Below are 12084 nucleotides of genomic sequence, written 5' to 3' on the forward strand. Positions count from 1 at the left end.
AAACTTCCTTCCCTTTTTAAAACAGCCTCCTGCTCAGTTCTGTGTCTGACCACATACATGAAATTAGAAGACATAGAGCATTCTAGGAGATTGTTTACTAGGATGTGGAAGTTCAGATAGCTAATCTGTGCCTGTGTCTGTCAACAAATGTGCTCCACAGAAATTCCTGCACTGGGGTCTTCCTCCATCAGAAGGGGAAAATATCTTAAGGGCAGGGACTGGCTGATTTTTGTGTTTGTACACCCAGCAGGTATTCTTGTATTACTGTAGGCCCTTTAAAAATACTTGTTCAGTGAATGAGTGAATGACCTTTTCATACATTAACTACTTCATTGCAGCAACTTCTGAGTCATTTCTTTCCCAAATTAGAAAACCAAAGCAGTGCAGAGTTGAGTGATTTGCCTTTTAATTATAGAATCCTAAGATGTTAGAGCCAGAAGAGTTCTTAGAGTTCCCCTACTCTGACCCCCTCATCTAAAAGACTGGTAATGACTTACTTAAGTTCATACAACTAATTGAGAACTAGGATCCAGCTCTCCTGGGATCCAGTCATAGATTCCATTGAATTAGAGGATTTAGAACTCTAAGGAACCTTCAGAGGTCATCTAAGCTAAGGTCCTCATTTTATAAGGAAAGTGAAGATAGGGATGGCTAGGTAGCACAGTGAATAGAGCACTGGCCCTGGAGTCAGGAGGACCTGAGTTCTGGCCTCGGACACTTAACAGTTACTAGCCGTGTGACTTTGGGCAAGTCACTTAACCCCAATTGCCCTGCCTTCCTCCCCTCCCCCCAAAAAAAGCAAAAGAAAAGAAAAGTGAACATGGAGTGTTCTTTTCATTTCATTGTGCTGTTTTTCTTTGACCTTATTTTAGATTTAGATTTAAAAACACCTGCAGGGCAGCTAGGTGGCACAGTGAATAGAGTCAGGAGGACCTGAGTTCAAATGCACCTCAGACACTTAACACTTACTAGCTGTGTGACCTTGGGCAAGTCACTTAACCCTGATTGCCTTGCCCAAAAAAACCCCACAAATATATTTATTCATTTGGATTCTGCTGTATGATTTGCATATTATTTAGTTCATAGATGAAAAAGAAAAATCTTCCCCATGCTCTAACTTTTGGAGTTTCTAGAAGTTTACCATCTTGAGGAGATTCAGTATTAAACTCATTTGTTCTTAAGCCATGCTAGCTGCTATCCCAGACTCACTCAGAGAAAAAGAGATAGAATTCCTTCCCTCTGATAACTAATTGAGGGTGGATGTAGAAGAAGTATTAGAGGCAGCTGGGAGGTTCAGTGGATAGTGGGCCGTGAAGACACATTCGTCTTTTCAAATCTGACCTCAGACACTTACTAGCTGTATGACCTTGGGTAAATCACTTAATCTTTTTTGCCTTGGTTTCCTCATCTGTAAAATGAGTCGGAAAAGGAAGTGGCAAACCTCTCCAGTATCTTTGCCAAGAAAACCCCGAATGGGGTCACAGAGAATCAGACACAACTGGAAAATGACTGAACAGTAAAAAGAGGGTTGGAGAGGGATTCACAGAAAAGTCTGGAGCGTGTGAACACACCTCTGAGCTGTGGCTTCCTAACAAACGCTTTTTTCTTTTGGAGAAGGCTTCCTGCTGTAAGACAGTAGTAATTTAGGTTCTTGTTTCTCTGATTCTTTTTGGTTTCACTTTTTTTTATTAAGCAATCGGGCTTAAGTAACTTGCTCAAGGTCACGGCCAGTCATTGCTGGGTGTGGTGCTGATCCAGGCCATCCCGACACTGGAGCCCAGGCTCCTACTCGCTGCGCCACCCGGCTGCCCCTTGATTCTCTAATTCTTGATGGCTTATGAGGCATCTTTCCCTGAAACAACCCAGCGAGCTAAGGAAGGGAGTGCAAATACTGTTCTCACTATCTCAGGATAGCTGTAGAGAGACACAAGAAAACACCCGGGTTTGCCTGACTTGCCCAGGGCCACAGAGCTGATAAGGGATGGAACAGGGCCTCACATCTGGGTCTTTGACGTCCAGGCTCTGCACTTTTCCACTTCACTGTCCAGCTAGGTATAAAAAAGGCATAAAAGTGTGATGTCGATAGTCACTAATTACCAAGTTATCACTGTATCTGTCTTCCCATTTGAGATGACTCTTTACTTGCAAAGCAATAATTCTTGAGTATCAGCATTTTCTAAACTCTCAACGGCTAAACATCCTCGTTTTAAAATTTAAAAACTTTATAAATTGGCAGCACTTATGTATGTGTATACATGTGTGAAAGAAAGGCACACGTTTATCAACCATCTAGAAATTAGCATACTTTGCTTATGTCGACATTACTTTCAGCCTAATGACTGTTGCCACATTAAGGGCTCTTAGTACAGCACATCAGGTGTTTGTGCCTGGAGAAGTGATTAAATTATGCTTATGGTTTTCCTCCTTTCTTCCCAGGACTCATTGTTGAGAGATTTTTTGATCTGTTTGGTTTTTGTTTGTTTTAAAATTTTTGATGGGAGAGAGAGGTTTGACCATTCAATCTGTTAAGTTCTGAAGCACTTAAATAAGCCATTAGGTTGGAAATAAAAACAATGGACCAAATTTATCAATTGGATCTTTGATGGTTGACAGATTTTTAACCTTAACAGAAAGTGGTGTTGAGTGCAATTGTGTGGTTTTTGTTTATTAGAATAGGCTTTTAGAGGTAGAAGAGACCCCGAAGGTCGTCTAGCCCTCACCCTGTAGATGAAGGAACTGAGGGTCAGAGGTGAAATGGCCGCACTAAAGTCACACACAGCTATTGAGAACTAAACAGAAAGCTGGTTCACTTCTTAAGGGTCCAAAAGATTCTCCTTCATTTTTGTCAGACACCTCATGTGGATGCCATATATCAGCTTTCAGGGAAATGTTATTATCTTACTGTTCATTTCTAGTTACTCAGGAGTGAGAGAAATCCTAGATTTGCAATTTTTTTTTTCTTTTTAGAACTAATAGACTCTCAAAGGGATGTCCTAACTTCTAAAGTTCTAACCTCTGTTGTGTCCGATTATCTTTTAACAGGAGGTTTTAACCAGTGGACACATGATTGTTAAAATAGGATTGATAAATGAGTTTTACTTTTTTTTTCTTTAAGGTCAGAATGTTAGCATTTAATAAACACTGGGATGACAACTCATTTCATTGTTTTAACTTTACCCTTTACCAAAACTTTGACATTGAGATGGAAATAAGTCAAAATTAGAATTTTCCCAGAAAATAGTGGATTTAAAATGCATTTTAATATATAAGGTAGATTATCTTTGATAATAGAATGTAACAGGAACAATTAAAGGCAATTGACTAATTCCTCCAGGCTTTTAGCTAGCACTTTATTAATGTGGCTTCTTAGTGCTAGAACTTCCTTGGCTTTATATTGCTTTTGACAGCAACTTAAATATTTTTAACTGAAGACATTCTTCCAACTGACCACCCTGAGAGATATTGGGCATGACAGGCCTAGGTATTGAAACATACCACACCCTAATGAGATCGATCTCAATTTTCTTAGTTATGGCAAGCTCCCTGATTCTGGCCAATTATCCCCAAGTTACCCATCGTGTAATAGCTTTCCTTAACTTCAGAGCAACATATTTAAATTCAAAACTAGACCAGGAGCTCAAAAGACGTTATTGTATTAAGAACTTCCCTGCTTTTTAACCCCTCTAAATGAGTGTATAGAAAAGTCAGCCTGAAGCTCAGAGGTTCTTCCTCCTCCTGGATACCTCATCTGTCTTCCTTGCCTCAACTGGCAGGGAAATGTGAGACTCACTTTCTAAGAGGTATTCTAGAGCCCAGGGTAGGGCCACTATTTCCTGTCCTCACCTATCCATTCTCTTCATCCCACCTAATGCCCCTCCCATCAACAAAAAGTTTTGGAATACCTTTGGCTGGGCAAATGAAGGGCCAGAAGCAATCTTCATTAATAAATGTTTTAAAGCCTTTCATTTCCAGCAGCATGGCCACACAATGGCACCCTTGTCTGCAGCACCACTGTTCTTCGCTACCACTAAGAGCTCTGTTGCCAGACAACACCTGATAGGAGTCTCAAGTCACTTCAGAGATAGGAACTTCCACCACTGGGTTCCAAACTCTGACACTGATGGTGGCTAGTGGCGGAATTCCAATGCAGTTGGAATCCATTTACAAGTCGGTCGGTCGGTTGGACTCCTGAATTAAGCAGAATTCCAAGACTGGTACCTGAGATTATGGCTCTCCAACCTTGAGTTTAGGTGATGCTTTTCAGTGACTAAAATAAGGAGTCAAAAAGTTACCCATTTAAGAACATGTACTGCCGTCTTCCCCGCCCCCAGCGCCCCGTTTGGTTTGCCCCTCTCTTCCTGATTTCTCTTCCGCCAGTCCCCATTTGGTTCACCCTGCCTATCTATGATTTACCTCACACATCGCTCTTACATATCTGGTTGCCTTTTCAGCTCATTCTTACGTTTAAATTTGTGTGCGTGTTGGTCATGTTTTGCTCGGTGTATTTTGAGTTTGGTTGGGGAGGTGGGTGGTTTTTGATTATTTAATTTTGTACCCGGTATTTTGTTTTCTTTTTGCCCTGGCTGTTTGTGGGGTTTGCCTGGCTCGGTGGCCCTCTTTGCTGCATTCCATAGATCCCTGTTGCGCAGTCCTCTGTCATGGATGACATTGAGGTGTGGCTCAGTACGGACCTGGTGAGATTATGACTTTTATATTTTTTTTCTTAACCTCCTTTCTCTGAGAACGGGAATTATGCACTTTATATACCAGTGAAACCAGTTAAAAGTCTGCCTTCCATAGCAGGCAGTCCACATGGCTTCTCTGGCCCTTCCAGCTTAGCAGGGTGCTCACACCTGAACATCCAGTCAGTCTGCAGCATATTCCAAGTCTCATATATGACCGAAAACTCACTTTTGCCTCTTCCTGCTCCTGTTTACTTGTCACTTTCAGGGGCTTTTTAAGCCTCCATCAGACTTTGTCCCCCATGTGTCTGTTTGATTTGTAATAGAAGTTTCCTCCATGAATAATGTTTCTATCATGACAAAAGCTATAGTTATTAAGAACATAGCAAAAAAAATCACCCTCTCTGCCATTAGAAATTAACGCCATAGGTGAGATGATAAAGAAGGCCTGATGGTGTCCTTGTTTCATGGAGAGTTATTCCAATATCTGGACTGTCCCCAAACAGTACCTCCGTAGCACTGTCTGCATCAGCTGTCCATGGGCCAGAGGTCAGAAGGCACAACTATCTAGCAGCCTTTAACTTCCTCCCACTAGTGTCAGATGGATCCATGACAGACCAGAGCCAGCCCAAGACCTCTCCTCCTCACCTCAAGCTCTGCTGCCTGTGCTATCTTCAGAGAGAATGAGACTTTCCCAAGCAGTTCATTGTCAAGTAGACCAATAGCTTAAAATCTAATACAGCCCATCATTTCTTTTTCATGAAAGTAAAAAGTGTAGCTTCCTTACTAATCTGGGGTGTTTTTTCCTTCCCATTTCCTAAAACCTTTCACATTATAGTTTTCGTTGGCAGGGGACATGTATGGTATGAGAGTAAGGTCCATGGGAGTTTATCACTTTCCTCTAAGCTGGTGATTTCTACCCTGGCTTTATAACACTTTAGGGTGGGTCCAATTGTATCCGTGAGAATAATGAAATTCTCAAAATGAAATAATTGTAATTAACTTTAATTAAAACTTCTAATTAAAAAATATAGTATTAGCGGGGAGAGTTGCATGGAAGGTCTAGCCAACAACCATAGTATTTCACAATTTCAAAAGGGCTGAGGAACACAGCCTTCAGGAAGGATGCATGCTTCCTCTCCGACAGCTCCTCTTCTCTTTAGAAGCAAAGAGGCTAGAGGAATGAATGAGAATTAAATGCAGTTAGAACATTCAGTATCCATCATCGATAGCATATGCTTATTGGTTCTGCCGCCTTATGACCTGAGAGAAACGCCCCAGAGCCTTAATGGGGAGGTCATGTGATTTATACCATCGGGCAGGATGGTACTTGTTTTATAGAAAAAGAGAAATGCCTACCCTCCCCCTCCTGCCCAGCTCTTGAGAATCTAAAGGCCATGCTGTGCTTCCATGGACCAGGGAGGTCAGTGGAAAATGCAGGGCCAGGACACAGCAGGGGACACTAAAACTGCCTTTTCTTTGTTCCTATCACAGAAAGGTGATGAGCCGGAGGAAGGAGTCACGAGTGAAGGTAAGTATGTGGTGCACAAAGGGACCTTTGCAGCCAAAGATTCTTTTTATCAACATACTTAGTGAGCATTGACTCAGGCCCATTTGAGGCCTAATGGGGACTCTAAGAAAAGAATAAGACATGGTTCCTCTCCTCAAGGGGTTCACAGTCTAACGGGGAGCCATATAGAAAAGGCCAAATACCAGGACAAGACAGCTGCTCCTCCCCCCACCAGCCTGTTCTTGCCTAGAACCAACCAGTCAGGGCCACCGTGGCCCTGGAGGTGTTCTCTCCCAAGCCAGGTCGGAGCAGGGCATTGAAGGGTGGTGACTGAGCTGCGCCCACTGTCTGGGAAGAACACTCAGATGAAGCCTTGGAGGCCGAGTCCTTACAGAAATCACAGGGATAGGCAGTATTATTTTTAACTAAAACCGTTTGGCAATCGAGCATTTTATTCACTATGCTTATTTCGATCTCCTTCCACGACTTCCTGCTCTAATTCTTAGTTAAACTTTAGTTAAAGTTAAGTTAGGTGCTTAAAAGTATTGTCTTCTCTTCTCCCTCTCCCCCCAAGGAAAAAAAAACCTACTATGGAAGATTGAAAAAGCTCATTTCCAGCAGCTTGGGCTTGTCTGCAGTACTAAATAGCTCTGTTGCCTGACAAGACCTGATAGCAGTCCCAAGTCATCGCAGAGATAGGAACTTCCATCACTGGGTTCCAAACTCTAAAAGAAAAAAAACTAAAAAAGAAACTAAATTTTACCATTGAGACCAGCTTCATTTTGCCATAGAGGTGAGAGGAAGTTCTGGTAACATGAGATTCTTACCCTGGTCCATTCTCCCCAAACCAAGTGCAAGGAGAACTTTGACAGCAGAGGGAAAAGTATGTTGGAAGTTACTTGGCTGCATCTGTTGGGAGAGGGAACATCATGGTGGTAGCACTGCAGGATCAGTGTCTGAATACCAGGCCCTTCTGAGAGGAGGTGTTGATGAGAGAGCACTGGGGGCACTCCAACACTCGGGGCTCCCATGCGAGCCCAGGGAAAGCAGGAGCATGTTGGAGAGCAAAGGAGCCGAAGCAATTTGCCCACTGTCAGACCTGGGCCTGAAGGCTGGGGCTCCTGACTCAGGTCTGGTGCAGCTGCGACTGAACCACATCAGCTGTCACCTTTTAGGAGCCTGAGAGACATAAATCTGAATAGATTCTCTCGTGTTTAGTCTTCTCTTTACCTTACCTGGTGGGAACTCTGAAAATTGAGCTGTTTAAAAAAAAAAACAACCCAAAGCTTAACAACCCTTCCCCCTCTTGAATTCAATATCACAGTGTCCCAGTAACTGAACCAAAAGGCTCTGGTTACAGTTACGTGTTTGAGACATAGCAGGGCACGTTTTATGAGCCCTGGCCATTTTGTGGCTTTAGGTATACCACACCTAGAGAAAGTATTGAGGAACAAGTCCCGTCAAGTTGTATTGTCTCTGTACTCTAACTGTATGGTCCAGTGTATAAATCCTACCCTGGCTGTGCTCTTTCCCTCCACCCCCCAAATCAAACAGCAAGTCAGAAAGAATTTTGTTTGATATCTGATTTGCTGGGAAGTAGTTTTCTGTGATTCTTGTTTTCTTGGTCCCAGCTTTTTCTCAACTCTGCAAACAATCCTGAATAGCCTTTCATTTTTGCCTATTTTTGTAAAGTGGTGCATACAAGAGAGCCTCCAGCAAAAGAGTTCAACACTAACTGAGGTCTACCTGTCCCTCCACCCCTGCCCCCCTTAACCACTATACCCTGAAGCCCTTCTGAGCTTGATATGCATAGAAAAAGCTGTACACTGAGAGGCAGGAGACCTGGGTTCTGGTCTAGGCTTCACTAATGCTTCACTGTGTGACCCCTCTCTGGAACTCCATTTCCTTCTCTCTCTCACTGTTAGGCTTCGGTGCCCCCAACGCGTTAGTACATCCTCTGTGTTTTCTTCCTTTCCTCCCTTCAAGCTTCTCATAACCTTCTCTCTCCTCTCTCATCCTCCTCCTCTCAGAAGGGGCCTGTATTCAGACATTTATACTTTAGTGTTGCTGCCATTATGTCCCCTCTCCCAGTAGATGCTGTCAAGTAACCTTCAATAGTTTCTTCATTCGTTCAGGGAACCTCATTCAATGCTTTGTGGTCATTTGTAGATCATCTCATTCTTCCAGAATGTCCCCAGGTCTTAAGCCAGATCCTGGCTTAAGGTGGGATACCATCCACCAAAAGAGAAGCAATCAACCAACTTAGGTTCATTAAGCAACTATTTTGTTCCTAGCAAAATACTAGACTGTATGGGGAATACAGAATACATATATATATTGTATGTTATATTATTTAAGAAGTGAATTTGTAACATATATATATTTAAAATTTTTACAACTCCTTTGCATGAGGAGTTTACTAATGTGTTACGAACATAAGATTAATACATGTGAAATAATTTCTGAATAAATAAATAATCGCTGAAATTCTAAGTTGTACAACGCTGAGAGGGAATATATACATATATATGGGTGTATCCGCATACACAAAGAGAGAAGTGCTAATTGTGTGGTAAGCTAAGTTCTGAAGAGGTTCAGAAAGAGAGATTAGTGTGAGCTAGTCAGGAAAGAAGGCTTCATACAATAAGTGTGCTGAAGGATGAGTGGGGCTAAAAGCAAGTGCAGAGAAGAGATCAGAACATTGGATGGATGGTGTGGTCAGAACTTTAGGAAGGCTTTGTGTGTATGTAGCGAGGCGGGAGGAGCAGGGTGTGGGGACCCATGCTACAGGAGTCCTGGGAAGGAAACTTGGAGGTAAGATCAAGCCCAGGAGGAAAAACTAGGCAGTGAATTTAAAAAAAAACAACTTTTGGGAGCGGCTAGGTAGCACAGTAAGTAAGAGCGCCGGCCCCAGAGTTGGAAGGACCCGGGATCAGTTCCGGCCTCAGATACTTAACACCCAAAAACGTAACCTTGAGCAAGTTACTTAACCCCAATTGCTTTAAATAAATGAAATTTAAAAAACTTTTTTTCTATCTGATTTTTGGGTCACAAGTCAGTTCAGGATTGTAGACCGAGAGCTGGAAAGAACGTTAGAGGTCAGCATGTCCCTTTTACAGATGAGGAAGCTAAGATTAAGACCGGTGAATTGATTTGCCTGGGGTCACCCAATTATTAAGTGTCTGAAGTAGGATTTGGACTCAGACCTTGACTCCCAAATCCAGTACTCTGTCTCCTGTGCCACATTACCTCTGTAATGGTTTTGTGACTTTCAGAAATAGACAGTTCTGTAAAAACCAGTGGAAGTTAAATTTCTTGTGGAAAAAGTTGATGTTTATTCATTTATCCTGGACTTCCCTGGTAATTCTAGCTCTCAAAATGGTTTTGTATTGCAGAATTTGACAAATTTCTCGAAGAAAGAGCCAAAGCTGCTGAAATGGTCCCCAATCTACCATCCCCCCCTGTGGAGGCACCAACATTACCCATAAATGCATCTGGAAGAAAAAAACCAGAGCGTTCTGAAGATGCCCTCTTTGCCCTGTGATGCATTTTCTTGGTCTCCTTCCCTGTGCAGTACAGAAGAACACTCCTGTCTGGGCACACCAGACTCTCCTCCATTGTGGCGAACACTGACCCCTCGTCACCCCTCCTGTATCTCTAACCCCACTATCCATTCCCCCAGTCATACCACTCTCACTCACTAAAAAGGAAACTTTACCTGTCTCTCCTTTGAAGCCCTATTTTATTTCCTCTAAGTCTCCCACCCTTCAATACTAGCTTTAACCACCTTTTCCTTTCTGGGCTGTGTGAAATTGGCTACTGAAACCCGCCCCCCCCCCCCCCCCTCCCCCCCCACCCCCCCCCCCCCGTTCCCCCCCCCCCAAGACAAATGTAAATGCATGAGCTCACTTTTCTCATATTGGAAACCAAGTATGGCAGGAAGCGCTGCCCAGACTCGAGATGACTTGCCAAGGTGGTTCCCTCTGCCCCTCGCCTTGTGGCCAAATATCGAGCAAGAGACAATGGAGGACCCTTGGGCCCAGGGTGGATTTAAGTAAGGGAGTATCACACTCTTGATGTCCCAGTTACAGGTCCAGGTGAAGTCACTCCTGCTTTAGAATTCTGCCTTCCGCCTCTTTTACTTCTCTGTACCCCAGGTTCCAGAATGGAGAGTCTAGCTGGGGAATTCAGAAGGCGTGTCAAGTGTCACGAGGTTTTCCATGCTTTGGTCTCTTCCTTTCACTGTGAGTTTTCCCGAGTTGGTTTCAGGAGACTAGATGGTGGTCTGATGACTTCCCTCTGTCGGCTGCTCATCGACACATTAACTTGATACAGTTCAAAAAAACCCTTGGGGTATTTGGGGCTTCTAGCACTTTAAGAAGTTTTGCGTTATTTCCAATGTTCCAGCAAACTTCTCCTGTCAGTCTGTTGTGTTCTAGGTCCTCCTGGGCTTCTCTTTCCAGGTACTCACATAGAAGGCCCTTTGCTGTAAGCCCATGCCATTTGTTCATTAGTGGATTCCACCCTACCCACTTAGCTTGAGATCTTTGTCAAAGGGTGGCATTGCCCTCCTAAAGAAATTAGGCATTGCCGAGGGCATTCCCTCTAGTGGAATGCAGTTTCGATGTGGCTTCCAGTAAGTTTAGTTAATGAAAGGAAAGGGAAAGGGAAGAAAGGAGCCCAGGAGTTGAGCACATGAGTGAAAATTGTTATTAAATAGTCCAGACATTGATCACACAGCAGTTTGACTCTCTCGTGTAGGAATAACACTAAAGTTAAATGACCTCACAGGAAGGAGAAGTTGAGGACATCACTCTTTGGTCCTCCCACTTCCTTGGCTCTCATGCTTTAAAAGGATTTTGCACTAGGAACCACTGGAGGAAGTATTTGATGTTTGTTGTTGTCTTGCATGTGTGACTCATGGCGGGCTTTGTGTCTCTGCTGCCTACGAGCCTCCCCATCTGAAGGAATGGCTGTCTAAGCCTCCTCTGCTGACTTGTTTGGGCTCTGGACAGCTTTACTTGCTACTTTAACACTTAAGGCATCTCTGTACTACTTTGGGCGCTGCCTGGACACATTTGTAAGGTTGGGTCCCCCCACTGCACAGACTTGAAGTCAGTCTCTTCCTTAGGGGGAGGGCTCTCCGTGCCTATGGTTCGCTTCCTGCAAAAGGCTCCAGGTCTGCAGGATGGTCTGCAAGGCTGACTAGCAGGCTGCCCGAGGGAGGGTGTCCAGCCGTCCAAGGGGGCGGCAGTCACTTTGCCAGGGCTTGCATCCATCCATCCATGAGGTCTTATTTGAACCTGGATGTTTGAGGGGGTTCTCATTTATGTCCTGCCTTCTTCCCCAGCCTGCCTGCCTGCCAGATAGATGTTAACCTTGCTACTGCACAGTCATTGGAAGGGGAAATGCTGCTGTAGCCAACAGAGTCGTACTTTGACTTCTTTCTTCCAGGCACTGCCCTGCCTGCACTTGGCTCCCAATAAGCACACCCGCTGCCAGTTCTCGGAGAGCTGACTTCCACCAGCTGGTGCGCAGCTACTTGACATGAGTTAGTCTGAGTTTGCTTCATTTAGACCTGTTGGGTCAGATGCTGCTCCCTGTAATGGAGATTTCTGCAGAGTTCCTCATCAACATCTGGGGGCAGATGTTCCTCTTGGCCCAGAGTGCAGCCTGATGTTTGCAGGCTAAATACACCTTCCATTATTGTGCATGTCGTGGCCAGCCTAGACCTCTCTGTGGCCCCGGGCAGTGGCATGCACAACACCAAAGGAGTTTCAGGTAGGGAACATGGCTGGCAGAGAGCAGAGCTGATTAATTTTCTTCCTTCAGGAAAGAAGGGATGATGTGTTAGTGTCAGGGACTAAATTCTGCAGAGACATGACCTGGCAG

General features: G+C 44.0%; 1 protein-coding gene across 5 annotated transcripts in view; it reads left to right on the top strand.

Moving 5' to 3' along the window:
• The window catches only part of TOM1L2 (target of myb1 like 2 membrane trafficking protein), a 151148-nt gene extending 140239 nt beyond the window's left edge, over nt 1–10909 (top strand). For 3 of the 5 annotated variants that reach the window (XM_069087876.1, XM_069087872.1, XM_069087873.1), the window contains 3 exons: nt 4635–4694; nt 6177–6213; nt 9588–10909. In XM_069087876.1, the coding sequence (XP_068943977.1) occupies nt 4635–4694; nt 6177–6213; nt 9588–9736 (246 nt within the window). In that variant the 3' untranslated portion in view covers nt 9737–10909. The remainder of the gene's footprint in view (nt 1–4634; nt 4695–6176; nt 6214–9587) is intronic. The other 2 variants (XM_069087874.1, XM_069087875.1) reach the window with 1 other exon arrangement.
• Nucleotides 10910–12084: the final 1175 nt, after the last annotated feature.

This window comes from Petaurus breviceps, unplaced genomic scaffold (genome assembly GCF_028583685.1).
Source record: "Petaurus breviceps papuanus isolate PSGF00001 unplaced genomic scaffold, PetGlider_PUasm1.0 183, whole genome shotgun sequence".
NCBI classification, from domain to species: domain Eukaryota; kingdom Metazoa; phylum Chordata; class Mammalia; order Diprotodontia; family Petauridae; genus Petaurus; species Petaurus breviceps.